The sequence below is a fragment of the Balaenoptera borealis genome (genome assembly GCF_965194805.1).
Source record: "Balaenoptera borealis genome assembly, chromosome: 1".
In the NCBI taxonomy this organism is placed as follows: Eukaryota; Metazoa; Chordata; class Mammalia; order Artiodactyla; family Balaenopteridae; genus Balaenoptera; species Balaenoptera borealis.
Genome location: NC_138860.1, coordinates 185120327 through 185139463, shown reverse-complemented (window position 1 = coordinate 185139463; position 19137 = coordinate 185120327). Strand labels below are relative to the sequence as shown.

Below are 19137 nucleotides of genomic sequence, written 5' to 3'. Positions count from 1 at the left end.
TGTGGCTGAATTTGGAAAAAATCCGTCGGGAGCATCCCAACACGGCTTCGGAATCTGCTGTCACTGGGTTGACGAGAAAACGATGGGTCTGTCTCCCAGGAGAGCAGGTAGTTGGTACCTTGAGGCTTTAACGAAGCCCTGCTGAGTCCTAGGAGCAGGAATGGGACAGAGAGAAAGTCTGTTCAAATGAAAGTCACCCGGTGCTCCCGCAGCCTTTGCCGAGCACGTCCACACAGGGTGGCTTTGTGGAGCGTCTCAGGAGAGGCTGGAAGCCTTGGCGGAGATGGTTTCAGGCGCAGGTCTGTTCCTTTGGAATAGATTCCTTTGGAAGCAACGCAGGAGTAACAGCTGCTGTTCATTAGCGTTAGGTGCTGTCCGGGCCAGACTCTCATATACTGACTCTTTAAAGCCACCTCAAGGGGTTAGCTGTCCTCATCTTCCTTCTCAGATGAGGAGCTGAGGCTTAGGGAGGCCAAGGAGCTCGTTCAGGACTCCCCGGCTCCCATTCTCGCAGGCTGGTCCACATGGAGAAGTCTCAGTTCCTTGTGAACTGTCACTTACAGACATTTACATCTCACGTTCTAGGGGGAGGGAGTTGCTGTGCGGCGGCCTGAGGTTTTGTCGAGCAGGTTAAGAGTTGGCCCCCTTGCCTGTTTCTCGGTGACCGCCCCGTTACATCTGCAGCAGCTTTCAGTTCCGCCCAACCCTTCGCTCAGCTCTTTCCCCTTTCCTTCCGGACTTGCTATGTACAAAATGCAGTTTCTGAAGAGCCTAGAAATTTGGGGGCAGGAAAAAAAGTTCCTCCCCAAAGTCACCTCTCTTTTCCCGTCTGCTGCCCTGGACTCTCCTTCTCACAGTCCCTGCCCAGGTGCGCTCAGGCTACAGGGACCCCCCGGCGCTGTGGATTCCTGCAGCTTCGGGCCCCTCTCTGACTTTGTTTTCTCTTGTTTTAGTTTCAGAGCATCTCTTTACGGAAGATCCAGTTTAACTTCCCCTATTTCCGAAGTGACAGGTATGGAAAGGTTGGAAATTGGGGGTTTTTTTGGAAAAAACAAGCCGTTCATTTACTGCCACTGAGACCCTACACTTGCTCTAGTCCGGCTCACAGCCTCCCCTGCTGGGCGGGCTGCGTGCAAAACCCGACTGTCCAGAAGGAGGTGGGCTTTGAATTATTCTTCTGAAGATGAGGAGCACAAGGGCCAAGCAGGCATCATGGCTTCTATTTTGTCATAACGTAGGGCCTAGAAGCATCTCAGACAATGAAGAATGTGGTCCAAGATCAAACATACGACCAGGAAAGTCCACAGGCATATTATCAAGAATGGAGTTTATTTGCTTGGTCAGCCACGTCTCGGGGTTGGAAGGCTTCTTCCGGGCACTCTTCAGCCCGTGGGCTTTGCGTGTGTTACTGACCTGCACACCTGGCCAGGCCCTTGCGGTCAGGGGCCCAGGGTCCGGGCTGCGGTCGCCTTCTTGCCTCGGCGTTCCTGCCGCTCACGGTCACCTGCCCCTCTGCTCACAGCCACACTTGTACGTTTGCTCTGGTGCTGGGCTTTCTGGAAGGAAGGTCTGATGAGCCAGTGGCTCAGCGGTGACACCAGAACCCTCCAGGCTGCCTCCTGAGAATCCATGTTCAGAGTCGACTGACATCAGGGAGCCGCCCCAGCTGGCGGAGCTCCTCCTGGGGAGAGCTTTCGGCTCGTAGGTGAACTGCGATGGCTGCCGAGTTGCCTCCCCAGAGACCTGCCCTTCATGAGCCCTGACTGTTCGTGCGTCTCGAGATGTTAAAATGTCAGTGCATAAGGAAGTGAAAAATTGCCTTTTGCAGCCTGAGGGCTGTTTCTCAGATAAACCGTCTCTCTCTTCTCTCCTCAGAGACAAGCGGGATTTTGTATCAGCAGGGGCGGCTGCCGGAGTCGCTGCAGCTTTCGGGGCCCCCATTGGGGGTACCTTGTTCAGTCTGGAGGAGGGCTCATCCTTCTGGAACCAAGGGCTCACGTGGAAAGTGGTGAGGAAGACCTTCCCCTGAACTTAACCACACCCCCCAAGTTTAAACTGGACATCTCTTACTCGTTACATTTACCAGTAGTTTTTTTTTTTTCCTCTTTTACTGTTTACCAGAGTCATACTTTAAATACAGTTACAAATACCTGGAAATAACGGGAGCAGAAAAGGTATACCATGCAAACACTAACCAAAATAAGGCTGGTGTAGTACTTTCTTAATGTTAAAGGAGACTTTGAGACAAGGGGAATTACCGAAGTGAATGAGGGACGTTTCATGGTGATAAAAGGCTCGATTTAATCGATAGTTTTAGTTAACCTGTGCTTCTGATGATACCAGGAGAGTTGACGTTACTGGAACCTCCTTTGCTCTAGACACCCATAACCTCCAAACTGTGGACTTTTCTGTACTTCCCATATTAACACCCTTCCCATCCTTAGTCAAGCTGCTGTTGTTCTCTCCTGAGGAACCATCCGACCCAGTAGGTGAGACCGGCTGTGGTCCTGATGTGAACCCCCATCTCCTCCCTCAGGGGAGCACATTCTTCCTCTGGTGTTTACTGTTCCTTTTTTGGCAGAGGGTCTGGTGCATAATAGGCTGTAAATAAATAGTCCTTCACAAAAGGCTGAGTGAAAACTCCTAATAGCCTGATTTCCAACTTTTCACACCTGTGGTGTATCTACTGCCGTGTTTACCAGAGCCCTGTGTCCAGACCTGGAGTTGGCAGGTCTCTTTCGGAACAGGAGGCTTATGGGGACATGTCTGGGAGGAAGCAGGACCTGTCGCTATTGAGCGTTCTTGTTTTTTCACCTGTCCCCTAGCTCTTTTGCTCCATGTCTGCCACCTTCACCCTCAACTTCTTCCGTTCTGGGATTCAGTTTGGAAGTTGGGGTTCCTTCCAGCTCCCTGGATTGCTGAACTTTGGCGAGTTTAAGGTACGTTTTGTCCTTGCCCCCAAAATTTCTTTCTTGACCCGTGAAAATTGCTCTTAAGTACCAGAGAGAAGCTGTCAGAAGGGTAGGTGCGTCTCGGCCCCTGTCGTCTCCGCATGCCCTGTGCTCAGTGTGGGCAGGATTCCAGCACTGCTTTGGCTCTCGTAGGGAGAAGGCAGGATCGCTTCTCGTCTCTGTCTTTTTCTGCTCCTGTCCCTTCCTGTTCTCATGGGCACTCTGGTTTTTCTCTCTCCCTCCCTTGCCCCTTCTCTCAGTGCTCTGACTCTGATAAAAAATGTCATCTCTGGACAGCTATGGACTTGGGTTTCTTCGTCGTGATGGGGGTCGTTGGGGGCCTCCTGGGAGCCACATTCAACTGTCTGAACAAGAGGCTTGCAAAGTACCGTATGCGAAACGTGCACCCGAAACCTAAGCTCGTCAGGTACCCGCGCAGTCACCTCCCCTCCTGCCGTGGTCCCCCAGGCCCCGTGTGGACCGGGCCATCTCTCCCGGGGAATGGACCCCACTTGCCACACCAGCTTTCATGTCATGTCTAAGACTGAGAATGGAAATCTGTTTGTCAGTTGGGCCAAGAGACTGAGGCTGAGCTTAATTTATATCAGAGCCACTGGCTCACTCCCAGCCTCTCTGGACTTGGTCACCAGGACACATGACAAAGTCAGTATTGGCCCCACCGAGGGGTGCACTCTCACGAGACTCTCGCCTCCGGACTTAAAATGGAAGGCCTTTCATTCCTCGGAGAGAGATGATGTGGCCGCAGCAGCCCACGTTACTGGCTACCCACTTTTTACATGCAAATTGCCGGAATGCAGCAAGTCACTGATAAATTCTGCACGTGCGCTAACTGAGCAGGGGTTGCTGTGCTCTTGGGGGAAAGGAGGGTTGTGGGTAGGGAGTTTCTGAGTTCCCAGGACCAGGTGACTTTTTATCCACAGTAACAGCTGCGCTTTGCCTCCTAGAGTCTTGGAGAGCCTCTTGGTATCTGTGGTGACCACCGTGGTGGTGTTTGTGGCCTCCATGGTGTTAGGAGAATGCCGACAGATGTCTTCCGCAAGTCAAGTCGGCAATGACTCCTTCCCACTCCAGGTAACCCTGGTGCACCTGCTACCTTTGTCCTACACCCGCAAAGCAGAAGAATCCAGAAATGTACGGTTTGCCTCGGTTTAGAGCTAATAGATGTGTTGGGTTCATTGTTCCACACCTGATTCAGATTGCCCGGGGTGGGGCGGGCGTTGTAGTAGTCTTTTTACCTAAGAGAGGATGTGCACCAAACTTTCTCTTTCTCACTTTTGTGAACAGTCCTGGCTCTCATAGAGGGGACTCCTCTCCCTCTCTCTCTCCCCCGCCGTCCCCCTCCCTTCTTCCTTCCCTCCCTCTCTCTCTTTGTTGAACAAAACTAATTGGAAACAGACGTTCAGGATGCTGACTGTCTGCTTCTCCTCCGAGCCTGTTTACTCTTCTACCCCCCACCCCTGAAAGGTGCCCGCCAGCCTCACCCTCGGGATGTGAGAGGCACCCCTCAGATGGGAGAAAGGAATGCCTGCCTCAGGGCACACAGTGGTCCTGGCTCTTCCTGCATCTTCTAGTTTTTCTGGGTTTAGGTCATTTACTGGCATACCTCCTCTTTGCATTTCTCCTTTTCCTTTCCTAGGAGTATATGATGTTTTCTAGCACCTTTGCCCGAAAGAGCCAGTTGAGTGAGGTAGGCATTAGAGCTTACTGCACCCTGTGTTTTTCGGTCCAGTCCGGTGGGTCTGAGAGCTGGCCTCTAGGGTGGAGGCTGGAGGTTCTCTAAGTACGTGTCTTGTTGCCCCCGGGGAGCCACTCGAGTCCCTCTGAGCCCCTTTGGGCTTTTGTCTTGAGTGGCTGCCTCTTCCGTGTCCCCAGGAACAGTCAGTGAATGGCTAGAATGTACTAGGTCAGAGGTCAGCAAACTGCGGTCCATGGGCCAGACCTGGCCCTTGGCAACTGCTTGTTTTTGTGTAGCCCCCAAGCTAAGAATGGTTTTTACATTTTTAAAGCGTTGGGGGGAAAAAAAAAACAACAAAACAGAAGAACATGTGACAGAGACTGTGACCTGCACAGCCTAAAATATTAACTGTCTGGCTCTTCACAGGAAAAGTTTGTTGATCCCTGTTACTGGCTATTCCCCAAGGCCACCTCGTTACCAGACCAATATTTTCCAATGTGTGTTCTAAGGAACATTGATACACGTGATTCAAGAGCAAACAAATGGAAAAGGATTCTGTGGTCAGATGGGTTAACCAGAGCTGAGTAGGTTTCTTTAATACAGGACTTCTCAGGGCCTTTAAAGTTCCAGTAAGTGGGGCTTCCCTGGTGGCGCAGTGGTTGAGAATCTGCCTGCTAATGCAGGGGACACGGGTTCGAGCCCTGGTCTGGGAAGATCCCACATGCCACGGAGCAACTAGGCCCGTGAGCCACAACTACTGAGCCCGCGCGTCTGGAGCTTGTGCTCCGCAACAAGAGAGGCCGCGATAGTGAGAGGCCCGCGCACCGCGATGAAGAGTGGCCCCCGCTCGCCACAACTAGAGAAAGCCCTCGCACACAAACGAAGACCCAACATAGCCAAAAATAAATAAATAAATAAATAAAAATTAAAAAAAAAAAAAAAAAAAGTTCCAGTAAGTGTTAGGAATGTTTGGAGTGTTTGTTGTGTGCCAGGTGTTCTACTAAGCACTGTACATACGTGACCTCACGTAGTCCTTACCACTGCCACGTTGGCTAGTATTGTTCCCATCTTACAGATGAGAAAACTGAGGCAAACTGAGGTCTTGCCTGAGATTACCCAGCTAGTAATATATAGCATGAGGTGGGTATTATTCCCATTTCATAGATGAGGAAACGGAAGCTTCACAAAATGAAAGACCTTTCCCAAGGTCACTAGAGGGTGGCAGCGTGAGAGTCAAATCCGCCTGATCATGGAGCCTGTTCTCTGCTTTTCACAGATACACCGATTTCTAGCAAGTGCTGTGATACTTCTGTATGCGTTTGACCACAGGACTCTTTCCAGAGCACCTTCGGGACTAGGTCCTTCTAGACATAGTTTGGGAAACTGCATGTGCTGGTGATTAAGCTGTCGCCTCAGCTTGTCCCCCCTTCACTGTTCTGCACACGCGTCTCCTTTGCCAGCTCCTCCCTGCCAGGTTCTGCCGATAGGGGGCGCTCTCCTGTCTCCTACAGCAGCCTTCATCCGGCTGTGTTGCCCAGCCAGGTCCACCTGGTAGGGTTATACAAACCCATCACCTAGTATTGTTACAGGGTCCACATAAGGGCATCTTTACAGTGTCATTAATATCGATAGAATGGAATCCAGGAAAAGTCTGTCTGCTTAGTTAACTTTGCAAGAAACACTCTCTAATTGTTTGCCCAGTGATAGATGTGAGGTCTGCCCCCTGTGCTACTTGTACATCGCCAACCAGAAAACAGATACCCTCGCCCTATAATGAGTCCAGCAGTGCCCGGATCTCATCTGTTCACACAAAACGATGAAGAGAATGAGAGGGCTGGGATGTGGAGAAATAACCTCTTCTCCCAGCTTGGGTTTTGTTCAGCCAGGTGGGCGAGGCAGCCAGGAGTGCGGCGTCTGCATCGGGCCTCGTGTACGTGGGTTTTCTTCTGCAGCAAACTCGGGTGGAGGCTTTTTCCATTTGGGACAAAGTTGGGGCGTTAGGTCAGGCCATGCCCTGGACTCTCCTCCGCAGACGCCTGTCCCCTCCCGGCCACTTGTTGGTCCCCTGCCTCGTCCTCCACCATCCATGGTGCTCTGGGGCCAGGCTTCCCACAGTACCACTGACAAAATGAGCCCTGGGAGAGGAGGCAGAGCCAGACCATGGTGAACCCGAAGTGTAGTTACATTTTTGTTACGAATGTGCATGAACAGGGCCCTCCTCCTGACTCTTTCTTTCTCAGAACGGAAGGAACATACTGTATCACGGTTGGCTGCTCTTGGGGATCGATCTTTTTTCTGCTGCCTGTTTAATTTACGGGTAAAGCTTGCAAACCAGACTTTTTCGACCTTGTTGGAGACATCCCACTTGAAGTCTCAAATGCCCTACTCAGGGGCCCTTATTTGACTTTTTGATTCCTGCTTCTTAGGTCACGTCAGAAGAAGTGAATTCCAGCATCAAGACCTTTTTTTGTCCCAATGAGACCTACAATGACATGGCCACACTCTTTTTCAACCCGCAGGAGTCTGGCATCCTTCAGCTTTTCCACCAGGATAGTGAGTATCCGGGAGGGTGGGGTTTGGGGCAGGGAACAAATGGTTACTCCTCTGTCAGACACAGCCAGGCTTGCCCTTCATTCTGAGCGAGAACAGGGCTTTTCATTGGTAATGCCAACCCAGACAAGATTGGGGTGTCTGCCTCCGGTGCTGGAGGTGAACCGGTCAGGGCACAGAAGGACCTGGTGGGAGCCAACGCAGTCTGATGGGCCTTGGCAGGCATCTTAGCGGGACTCAGGTCGGTCTGTTCTGGCTTTGCAGGTACTTTTAGCCCCATCACTTTGGCGTTGTTCTTCGTCCTCTATTTCATGCTTGCATGTTGGACTTACGGCATTTCTGTTCCAAGTGGCCTTTTTGTGCCTTCCCTGCTATGTGGAGCTGCTTTTGGACGTTTAGTTGCCAACGTTCTCAAAAGGTACTGTGTGTGTGTGTGTGTGTGTGTGTGTGTGTGTGTGCGCGCGCGCGTGCATGCGCCTGAGCGTGCACTTGAGTACGTATGCACAGGTGTGCAAATCACAGCTCCCTCCCGCACCCCCAATATGATTCTAAGGCACGTTCTTGGTTTCTTTCTTCACCAGCTACATTGGATTGGGCCATATCTATTCGGGAACCTTTGCCCTGATTGGTGCTGCGGCTTTCTTGGGTGGGGTCGTCCGTATGACCATCAGTCTCACGGTCATCCTGATTGAGTCTACCAACGAGATCAGTTATGGCCTCCCCATTATGATCACCCTGATGGTGAGCACGCCCCCCTTCTAGGCCTCCTTTAGGTTCAGGGCCAAGTTCCCCCACAGCAGCCTCTTTTCAAGTCTTTGCTTTGCGTTTCAGGTGGCCAAATGGACAGGGGACTTTTTCAATAAGGGCATTTATGACATCCACGTGGGCCTGCGAGGCGTGCCGCTTCTAGAATGGGAGACGAAGGTGGAAATGGACAAGTAAGGCCAGGATTTCTCTTCATGTCCTAGTTCCAGAATTTACAAACTCTAGGGCCCAGGAATGTTTGGATTAGGTAGCAAACGGTAATTCAGATTCTTGGGTTGGAAGAAGGTAAGTAACAACAGCAAGGTCCTTCCAACAGCAAGCACATCTGTACCCAAGTGTGTTCGGGACAGTGGAGCGGCCCCGTGCAGCTGGGGACCGGGGTGGGCAGGGCCGCTTCGTGGATGGTTCGGCCGCTGTGGCATTCTGGTTAAATAGGAAGTGTTATGATTGAATGTTTAAATTCGGGGTCCAAGCCCTGTGAGTGAGAACTAGCTGCCTCGTGTGTGCCCAGCGAGGTGTCGTCCTATCAGCAGTGATTCCTCTGGGCATAATCACCAGCTTATCCATCAGCCGACAGATAGTTCAGGCCTCCCATGTCTGGGATCATGCAAGGCGCTTAAAGTCTAACGTAGGGGTCAGCCAACTTCTGGAAAGGGCCAGATAGTAAATATTTTCAGCTTTGCAGGCCATGTGCTCTCTGTCCTGCCGTTTTAGTGTAGAAGCAGACAACATGTAAACGAGCGAGCGTGACCAGATTGGACCTGTGGGTGACAGTTGCCATCCCTGGTCTAAAGGGACGCCCAAACATTTCTATTTTAATTCCAGTATACTTAGCAGTTCAGTGGTGATGCTGGCATGTGCCATGGGGTGCTGAGGAGCGATGGCCAAACCCCTGAGCAAGTGGGTGAGGTTTGTGGAGGGGGGACATTCATACTGAGCTGAGGGTCTTGGCCCACAGGTCTGACAGAGCAAGGAAGGGCATTCCAGGCATGGGGAACAGCATGTGTGAAGGGGATGGAAGTGGCAAGGAGCGGGTGTGTTCCAGGAACTGCTAGAGATGGTTCAGAAAAGGGGCCCAGGTGGTCCAGGCGGTACAGGAGAGGCAGTGCAGCTCCATCACGGCTCGCTCCCGGTGCCGTGGACTCTGTCGTGAGGCTGGACCGCTTCCCTCCCTCCCCCAGACTGCGAGCCAGCGACATCATGGAGCCCAACCTGACCTACGTGTACCCGCACACCCGCATCCAGTCTCTGGTCAGCATCCTGCGCACCACCGTCCACCACGCCTTCCCCGTGGTCACGGAGAACCGGGGCAACGAGAAGGAGTTCATGAAGGGCAATCAGCTCATCAGCAACAACATCAAATACAAGGTAAAGGAACCGGCCGCAGAGGAGAGGTGGGCGACGAGCAAGCGGTTCCCTGCTGCTCACGGTGATCCCGTGCTTGTCACACCCCGGAGACGGGGTGGCCCTGGTTGGCTCGTGTGAAAGTCGGCGCTCTTCATTGCACGCAACAGAGAGTGTGGACTGGACGGCGAGTACAGACTACCCAGCGAGTAAGGACTGCGTTAGGCCGTCAGGACGTGTGTTCATTCCCACTCCAGCAAGCACGTGGACAGACTGTTGTTTTACCCAGCAGTCTTGAGTATTCAGTGCAGGTTGTATCGGGGAGGGTTCTGAGTTGCCAACAATGGACTTTGACCTACTTAAGAAAGAAAAAAGTCCATTGGAAACTGCAGGGCGGACAGGAAAGCTGAAGACCAGGAGCCGTGCGCTCTGGGCGAGCAGGTGGCTGGGGGCCCCTCTGCAGGTACCGGGAGGCACCTGCACTGAGGGAGAGTCCCGCTGCCTCGCTTGGGTCACGTGCCCACCCGTGGCTTTGGAGGCTGGGGGGGGCACGTCAGTTGACAGGACCGCCAAGACATGACGTAGGAGCATTGAGATGCTGTCCCCAAGTCAAAGGAGCAGGGGGGTTGGGCTGGCAAAAACCTTGGGCTCCGAGAGGCTCCTTTGAATCACAAGCCCCTGAGCCGCCGTGAAGGTTTCTTGCAGTTGCGGTGGAGGCCTGTGCTTTTGACCCGCACTGTCCCCCACACCCTCACCCGCGTGGGTGCTGGTGCGCCCGTGCTAGCTGGCCGTCGCCGCCGCCCCTCCCGCCCGCAGAAGTGCAGCATCCTCACCCGCGCCGGTGAGCAGCGCAGACGGAGCCAGTCCATGAAGTCCTACCCGTCCAGCGAGCTGCGGAACGTGTGCGACGAGCACGTGACCTCCGAGGACCCGGGCGAGAAGGAGGACCTCCTGCAGCAGATGCTCGAGCGGAGGTGAGGGAGCGCGGCCGCCTGCGGGGCCGTCAGCCCCCCGCCCGCCGGGGCTGTCCGGGGGAACTGGGGGAGGGGCTCGGGGACGTGGACGGGAAGTGGTCCTGCTGAGGGTGTCCTAGGCAGCGTCTGGTTTTTGTGTAACAGATACACTCCCTACCCCAACCTATACCCTGACCAGTCCCCGAGCGAAGACTGGACCATGGAGGAGCGCTTCCGCCCGCTGACCTTCCACGGCCTGATCCTGCGCTCACAGCTCGTCACCCTGCTCGTCCGAGGAGTTTGTTATTCTGAAAGCCAGTCGGTGAGTCGCCTGTCTTGTCCCCACCAGGATTCTGGGAGGCGCGAGGGTGGCAGGAGCGCATTCCCTGCACCTGCCGTCCAGCGGTGTGTGTGGCCCCGTGGCCCCCGCTGCAGGCAGGGTCCCTGCGCTGAGACCGAGCAGGGCTGTGAGTCGCCCTCCAGGGCCTCTTCCCGTGGTCTCCTCACCCGTTGCTAAGTGTCCTTCTGGCCGGTGGGCTCTTAATATAGCTTCTGCCTTTAATCTCTGCCATGAATGAACTTTGTTACATGTGTCATCCAGAGAAATACCCTTCTTCTCATCCATTCCCCTGTAGTTTTTTTCCTTTTTTCTCCTTGGTTTTTGTCGAGATAGCAGGCATGCGTGGGCTGTGTTCAAAGTGGTCCCTATAGCGACCTGAGACACACTTCACCCCTTCACATGGAGCCTGAAAAAGTCACCCAGAGGACTGGTTTCCAAACTGACTCTCCTGCTTTGTGTCTTGCCTGTGGGCAGCCAGCTGAGGTCACTCGTGGTCTCACTGGCCTGCAAAAGAGCAGCTCACATGGGCAGGACAGAAAAGGCCATGGGTGGAGAGGCTCAGGCTTGAGGGTGTGGCCTGTGGGGAGGCCCAGCCCTGCTGGAATGGGGGAAAGGTCACGTGCGGAGCACAGGGGACAGGGAATTTGGAGGCATAAAGTGGGCCAGACTGCACAGGGCCTTGCCTGCACACAGGAGCCGCCAGAGCTGGCCCGAGTCAGCGGTGGACGGCGAGGGCTGTGTGCAGAGGGGAGGAGAGCGGGGCGGAGCGGTGACCAGCACCCGTGCTTCCTGTGCCCCGCTCGAGAGCTGGTAGTGGCGGCCCCGCTGCCCGGTGACGGTCAGCAGCAGTGAGAGCTGAGGGAAAGTCCAGAAGACTCAGAACGCAGGAGTAACAAAGCTCCCGTGTGAGTCTCCTGTGGCCGCCATTTCCAGTCGCCGCAAACTGGGTGACTTGAAACAACAGCAGTGTATTCTTTGAGAGCTCTCAGGCCACGGGACGAGGTGCCGGTGTCGGCAGAGCCGTGCTTCCTCCGGAGGCGCCTTCCTCGTTTGTGGCGGGCGCCAGCAGCCCCCGGCCTGCCTCGACTGGAGGCTCCTCCCTCACGTCTGCCTCCTCGTCACCCACTCTCTCCCTGTGTGTTCTCTCCTCTCTTATAAGGACAGCAGTCACTGGGTTTAGGGCCCACCCTAATCCAACATGACCTCATCTTAACTTGATTCCATCCACAAAGGCCTTGTTTCCAATGAGGCCACATTCACAGGTACCAGGCGTTAAGACTCTGACGTATCTTTTGGGGTGACACAAGTCACCCCACACAGCTACTATTAGTTAGCACCTTTCTCGTTGAAACTCTAGAATAGCTCAGGTCTGTTTTACAGATGAAGTTCAGAGAAATTAGGAGACTGGCCCAGGGAGATACAGCTAGGAATTGGCAGAGAACTGGCTGTGGAGCACCTGTCCTGGCCCCTGCCCTGCCCCGCCCCGCTCTCAGACGCAGAGTGGGGGGTCTCTAAAGGTGACCCTGCCAGTTGCCGCGTTCGGTGCGAGGACTGTCTCGGTTGGGATTACAGAGCGCCAGCCAACCGCGCCTCTCCTACGCTGAGATGGCCGAGGATTACCCGCGGTACCCTGACATCCACGACCTGGACCTGACCCTGCTGAACCCGCGCATGATCGTGGTGAGAATGGCTTCCCTTGGGGACGGGGCCGGGGCCAGGCACGGAGGCCGAGGGCCTGTCCTGCGTGGACCGCTGCTTGTCTGCACGGTTGGCATCTGATCCTGGGCGGGCAGGACAGGCCACAGGTCCCCTGTGTTGTCTCCTCTGCAGGACGTCACCCCGTACATGAACCCCGCGCCCTTCACTGTTTCCCCCAACACCCACGTCTCCCAAGTTTTCAACCTGTTCAGAACGATGGGCCTGCGGCACTTGCCCGTGGTGAACGCGGTGGGAGAGGTGAGCGTGAGGGCGCGTGTGCCTGCGGCCGCACCTTCTGGAAGGGACCCTCTAAGGGCAGCGCTGCCGGGGCGGTGGGGCCTCTCAACCCAGGAAGGAGCAGCAGAATCCCGCAGGGAGGCTTCTCAGACCCGACCTGCTCTGCGGCTCCACACCGGGAGTGAGGGGCCCAGGGGTGGAGGGGGAGGCTGGGGTAGCTTCGGGGACCTTCCCCTTTGCCTCCGGGGTGTTTCTTCTACGCCGTCTCCTGTGTGGCCGGCAGATGTCGCCAGCGTCTCACTGGTCTTCCCTTCTGAGGCCCAGAAGCGCTTGGGGCCTTGTCTCTGTCCTGAAACCTTCCTCTTCACCCTTGACCTGACGGCGCCTCCTTGAGGAGGGGGTCAGTTCCCCACCTGTTACGGGAATTTGTAGCAGTAAATGAGGGAGTTGCAGACAAAATACTTGGAGAGTTTTGAAAGGTAAAATACCTAGTAATTATTGCTACAGATTTTTCTATTGTTTTCTTTTTCTTAGAACTCCATTGTTTTTCTTATTCCACGAACATTGGTGTTTGTAGAAACATATGAAAATATAGATATAGGCGGGAAGAAGCGATGCCGAACCCTTACCTCTGCAGAGGCAGGCACGTTAATGCAAAGTATATCTTGTTCTTTTCCTCCGTGTCTAGACATAGAGGTTTTTATATGTCGAGGGTTAGTGAAGATGTTAACACTGTTTACCCTGTTTACTACCTGACTGTTTCACTTAACCTGTGGGAGACGGCTGTCCGCAGCAGAGGCGCGCCCTCGGGGCTCGGACGGCTCAAGCGCTTTCCGTTGTGTGGCAGTCCGGTCACTTACTCAGTCGTCCGCTGTTGTGCAGTATCTAGTTAAATTTCACCGTAACGGTCACCTGTTTGAGGCTTTCGGTGGGTGTCGCCTCGTTGCCCTCCAGGAAGTGACGCCTCTCCAAAGTGAGGGTCACGGCAGGACCTCCAGCAGCACGGCGTGTCCTGACGCGGGTTTAGTGGCAGGGAGTCAAATCGTGTTCCTTGAAACACAGCCGCGCTGACAGTTCTAACGCAGTTGATGGTGTGGGACACCCGCCTCAGTGGCAGCTGTGAGTCACCGCGATGACTGGGGGAACTAACTACCCGTTTAGGGAGGACTCGGGTTCTCTGGACTCTCAGGCTCTGCCGTGCGTCTGTCCCTGGCTTGGCGGCAGAGGCCGGGTGTTCCCCACACAAAGCAGTTCTCTGGTTCTCCGGGTGCCAGCTGGGCGTCCTAAACTCAACTCGGCCCTGGCGCTGTCTGCCGGGGGCGGCGTCGGGTCCCTCGGGTTGAGGGCTCAGCCCCACAAGACTGTTCATCACACCCGCCTTCCCCCACTTCAGTTTTCAACAGAAGGTCCAGGTTGTCACCTGCGCTCCTGACTCACTGGCTGTAAATAGGAGGTTCCCATGACCCCCTGCTCACAGAACTCCGGAAGACAGTTACTTATATCCTTTTATAGTAAACAGTAATTTAGTAACCCCGGAACGGCCGGATGGAGGAGATACACCGGGCAAGGGATGTGGGATGGGGAAGGGGTGCCGAGCTCTGCGTCCTCTCTGGCGCCACCTAGCACCTTACGTGTTCACCAGCCTGGACGCTCTCCAAACCCTGGAGTTCAGGGATTTTAATAGAGGCTTCATGACACAGGCATGATTGATTACATCATTGGCCGTTGGTGATCGATTCAACCTCCAGCCCTCCCCTCCCACAGCTGGGGGGGATGGGAATGAAAGTTCTAATCTTCTGGTCACACACTTGGTTCCCTGGGAAACCAGCCTCCATCCTTAAGGGCTTTCTAAAAGTTACTTCATGAACATAAACTCTGGGGTGGTTGAAAGGAGCTTGTTATGAATAGTAAGACACCCTTATTACTCATCACTTAGGAAATGCCAAGAGTTTTAAGAGCTTTGTGCCAGGAACTAGGACAAAGTCCAAATATGTGTTATTATAAATCCCAATATCACAGTGACTCAGGTAGTTCTGAAAGATGGTATTTCTGGCCTGGAGCAGGGGTCACCGCCTCTCAGAAGCCTTCCCTGGGCTCTGTGTCTTGCACACGCACACGAAGCAGGCTGGGTGTGGTGGCTGAGAAGCTAGAGAGCGTGGGCCCTGTTTAAAAAGACATTCACGTTCAGATTCTAGCCGGCCCAACTAAAACCTTTTGGAGCTAAATTTGTGCCATTGGCCTCCAGCTTGTGATCGCGAGTTGTCTCTTTATCTCCTTCCCATCTAGAAATTAGGTGGCCTTTGAAATGAGTGTCCGGATCATGTTGTCAGGCCTGTCCCTGTCCCTCCAGGACCTGATTCTGGCCCTGCCGTTTATTGAGACGGGCCGGGCAAGCTCTGTCCACTCCTGTCCCTCATGTTCTCGTCCCAGTGGGGTTCACTCTGCAGGTGACTTGGGTCTTTTTTTGCTTCGTCCTAGATCGTTGGGGTCATCACACGGCACAACCTGACACACGAGTTTCTGCAGGCACGGCTGCGGCAGCACTACCAGAGCCTATGACGGCCCGGCTCGGCCTCGCCGCCACGTGCCAGCCCGTCCGCTCCGGGAGCTGCAGCTCGGGCTCCGCCTCCGTGGCTGGCCAGGGCTGTTCCCGGGCACGGAAGATGCCCAGTCGCCCGCGCGCTTGGAAAGCCTGCAGTCATCGAACGCTTTGCCGTCAGAGCTCCCGGGGGTAGTGTCAAGCCATCAGAGTCCGCACTTGTGTGAGCTCTCCGCCAGTGTCTTCCCGTTTCCTGCCCCCCGCGCTCCCCCGTCCAGTGCTGGCACAGGCCCCAGCCCCTCCTCCCCGCTCGCACCAGGACCGGAGGGGAAGTCAGGCCTCACCCACTGGCGGGGGCACTCGGAGCAGGTCCCCCACCACCTCTTTGCTCCTTTCCTAGGGAACCCAGCTGTTGCCTTAAACCATCATGGGAGGGACCTTGACCGAGGCAAGCACTGGGTGGAATGCCAGTTGCAGAATTCAGTCAATTACTAAATTGAGGAATCGGGCCCTGAGAAAACTATGCATGTTTCAGGGAGGCCTGCCTTCACTGGGACTCTTAAGTTGACATCTTCAGCAGTTCATTTTGAGGGAAGTTCTGCTTCTGGGTGTGAGCTGGTGCTCTGGTCTTGCCCCTGTGCTGTGAATCTCCCTAGAACCCGAGAAGCTCCAGGCATTCAAATCCCACTAATAGTTCCTGAACAGTAACTCTGACAGTAGGGTTAGATTTACATCTGCCCTAGTTTTGAGCATTTCGGCTTCCTCTCCATTTTCCAGATTACCCATGGTCTCCGAATGCTACGTTTTCACCCTGATCCTTTTCTTCTCCATGGAATTACTAAACTTTCCTTAAGTTTTACCTGCATCTCCCTGGTGAAGCAACCCCAGCCCAGAGGATCTTGGCATCACCCCTAAAAGCAGGGCACCCCTAGATAAAACTGCTTCACTTGCCTCTGGGCAATGGTGCAGTTATTCAGAAGATGGAAAGGAGTGAATCCTGAGCCAGGTGCACTCACAGGTACACGATGTGGCTTAAAAAGCCAGAGCGTGACAGTACAGCAGATGTTTATTCGAGGAAGAGGGTGTCTGCCCTTCACGAGCACTTCTCACTGGCCTCCTGCTGGCCATCCCCAGCCTACCGAGCGGCTCAGCAGTGGAAACTTCAGGAGAGGTTAACAGTGGGGAGAGGGAGGTGCCTCCTGCCAGCCCGTGCCCCGGGGTTTTAACATCAAGCGGAGGAAGCCTCCCTCTCTCTTTCAGTGACTGAGTTTCCCTCTGGGCTGGTTGGTCCTCTCTGAACAGGCACCCAAAGGCATTTGCGCTTACTTTCCTCTTGTGCTCTCTCTACGTGTTTAGCAACGTCTTAGCCCGTCGTGCAACCATGTGGCAGATGCGCTCTGAGAGTCAAGGTGGCATTCGTTTGCATTACGTTAGTGTTTTGTTTTTTTTAATCATGGAATTTGCCTGAGGACGTCAGTGCCAGGCCTCAGCAACGCCGTTCTCTCCCCTAGCCTCCCGACTTCCGTTGCCGCCTTTAAGCCTGGGGGTGGGGGTGGGGGTGGGGGTGCCCGCCCGGCTTTGCTGGCTCAGGTCTTGTGCTCCACACACTCTAGGGAACAACTCCATCTACGCCGGGGGGTGCGTCAGCACCATTGCCAATGACTCTGGCCCCTCCATTCCTCCTATTTTCTTAATCTCTTTGACCAAGATTACTTCAACCTATAAAATTTTCAACTTCCTTGGGTGCACTTGACTTATGAAACACAGATGAAACTCCCAGTAAGTAGTTCGGGAAATCACAAGGACCAAAAGGGCAAGCCCTTCTAAATGTGATTGCGTTCAACCAGCTGCCACTATTTTAAGGCAGCATTCGGAACTTGACCGCATTATTTCTTCCTTTTATTAAGAAGGAAACCAATGCCCAAGTCAGGCGAGTGGCATGACCGCCCATACCAGGAACCTGCTTTCCTCCTCTTCCCTCTCCTTCCCTCTTCTGAAACTGGTAGGACTGAGGTCCTGCATGAGGATCTCCCACCTCCAGAGGGTGGGGTCACAGGATGCTGGCCTCCAGGACACCCTGGGTGAGTGGTGTTGGAATTTATGCCTCCTGCACATCACGTTGTGTTTAAGTCACCAGATATTTTGTTCCCCTCAGTGTAGCCCAGAGATAGACAGCAGAGTACAAACGCCTCCCTCCCCCAGAAATGACTGGACGGCTGCCAAGGAGGACCCAAACCCAGCCCCTCTGGAAAGGCACGTTATTTCCTGTCCTCTCCTGGCATCTTGCCCTTTCCAGACAAGCCCAAAGACAAGCACGGCTCCACTTGTAACAAAATAACTGTAAGCCTCACTCCTTTGATTTCTGTTAGTTAGAAATCCGCATTTCAACATCCCGCCTGTTACCAGCCTGATCACCTCCCAGTGAACGTGGCACCTGGATAAACAGAAACCCTCGGGGGCTGGGGTTGGGGTTGGCTAGAGATGGTTTCCTGTTTCCCGAGCCGAGGTGAGGGGGGAGGGGGCCAAAAGTCCCCACCCGACTGGGAGACCTTTGTGCTCTGGGGGACGATTTGCTTGTGACCTTGTTTAACTAACAGTTCCAGACTGGAATGGACACTTGCATACTTGACCCAGCTGACCATATGACATTTCTGATGCAAAATCACACACTGACACGGCCCTCGGGGGACAAGAAAGCCTCCGGCAAGGCCAGCAGCGCCCTCCCAGGCCTGCAGTATTGCCCCACGGCTCGTGGACCTTGGTCATTTCAACAGTAGCAGCTTCCTTCTTTCTGTTTGCACTGTTTGTTTATACGGTAATGTTAGCTAATTCTACTGTGTATATAAATTGTTTTTTTATTTTAATTTGTAAAATTCTATTTTTATTTGAACTCTTGGAACTTGGAAGTTCTCACTGTAACTGTAACACGTCAGAATAAAATGTCTTCATCTCCATCATCCTCTTGTCTCCACCGTGCACTTTCTTTAGAGTGGTACATACTTGGTTTTCATTTCACTCCCTCTCTCTCTCTAATATATCAAAATTGCACAGCTGGGGAGGGGGTTTATAGTCTCAGGTCTTTTTCTATAGCTCTCCCAGCAGGACTCTTCATCTGCAGGGGGCCACTTACCACCTTAATATGAGAACCAGTTTAGTCCTGAGGATCTTAGCGAAAACCACCAGTGTTACCCCTCTCCTGTTCCCCCTTCACATCGACGCTGTTGGGCCTTGTTTACAGGCCCTTTCCTCCTATAAAGCCACCTGTCCTTCCAGCCATTCCTTCCTGCAGCAGTCGGTGGAGAAGCCATTCGGTTCCTGTTGGTGTTGCGTTTAGGAAGTTGCCCCACAGGCAGATTTCCCCGATGTCCAACCAGAACAAATGGACCTGGTGCTGGGCCTGAGGACGTTTAGCCCTTGCAGCCAGCTTCTGTCACTGCCACCTGCCATGGCTCTTTGCTCACATTTTGTTTTGCCGGAAACGTGATTTTCTTGGTCTCCAGTTGTCCTGCCTCGAGTTGCCACCCCACAGTGGCAGAAACGATCTCAGTCGACTCAGGTCCCTCCACCCATCCCCCCTTCCACCCATCCCCATCCCCGAGGGTCCTCTAAGTTCCAGGGGCGTCTCTTGTGCGTTTGGGTATTTGGCACGTTCAGTGAATTCCATTGGCAAGCATCCGCTGTGTCACTGTGACACCTTGGCAGTGAGCCCAGGTCCCCACTCCTCTCAGCAGCTCCCGCTCCCCCAGTGCCGGACCTCAGGAGCCGGCTTTGGACAGATGCTTCTACCTTGCTCTCCACCCTCCTGGTCCTTGTGAGTCCTCTGTTCTTGGCTTTCCGCCCTCTGCGTTCAGAGTCCACATAAGGAACATCTTTATGAGAAGTGGTTACCTCAGTGTTCTTTCCCCACCTCCCTCTCTAACCATCAATTAATTCACTCCTGGCCTCCCCTTCCCTCTACAAGGAACAAGTTGCTAATTTATTTCCTCTTTTCTCAATTTCTGTACCAGACCAAGACAATTTGACCGACATTTATAGAGCACCCAATGTGCCACGTGCTGCAGGGG

The 19137-nt window shown here is 53.9% G+C and overlaps 1 protein-coding gene and 1 long non-coding RNA gene across 12 annotated transcripts in view; one reads left to right on the top strand and one right to left on the bottom strand.

The window, feature by feature from the left end:
- Positions 1 to 18030, top strand: part of CLCN6 (chloride voltage-gated channel 6) — a 29723-nt gene extending 11693 nt beyond the window's left edge. For 5 of the 11 annotated variants that reach the window (XM_082381217.1, XM_082381222.1, XM_082381219.1 and 2 more), the window contains 15 exons: positions 954 to 1012; positions 1876 to 2008; positions 2826 to 2939; positions 3212 to 3378; positions 3917 to 4043; positions 7074 to 7200; positions 7462 to 7615; positions 7779 to 7938; positions 8029 to 8135; positions 9144 to 9330; positions 10123 to 10280; positions 10425 to 10581; positions 12172 to 12279; positions 12430 to 12555; positions 15013 to 18030. In XM_082381217.1, coding sequence (XP_082237343.1) covers positions 954 to 1012; positions 1876 to 2008; positions 2826 to 2939; positions 3212 to 3378; positions 3917 to 4043; positions 7074 to 7200; positions 7462 to 7615; positions 7779 to 7938; positions 8029 to 8135; positions 9144 to 9330; positions 10123 to 10280; positions 10425 to 10581; positions 12172 to 12279; positions 12430 to 12555; positions 15013 to 15093 — 1965 coding nt within the window. In that variant the 3' untranslated portion in view covers positions 15094 to 18030. Of the gene's footprint in view, positions 1 to 953; positions 1013 to 1875; positions 2009 to 2825; positions 2940 to 3211; positions 3379 to 3916; positions 4044 to 7073; positions 7201 to 7461; positions 7616 to 7778; positions 7939 to 8028; positions 8136 to 9143; positions 9331 to 10122; positions 10281 to 10424; positions 10582 to 12092; positions 12280 to 12429; positions 12556 to 15012 lie in introns of those variants that run through there. The other 6 variants (XR_014241708.1, XR_014241709.1, XR_014241710.1 and 3 more) reach the window with 6 other exon arrangements.
- LOC309624503 overlaps positions 1 to 19137 on the bottom strand; it is a 190537-nt gene that overhangs the window by 87767 nt on the left and 83633 nt on the right. The gene's annotated exons all lie outside the window — the stretch shown is intronic.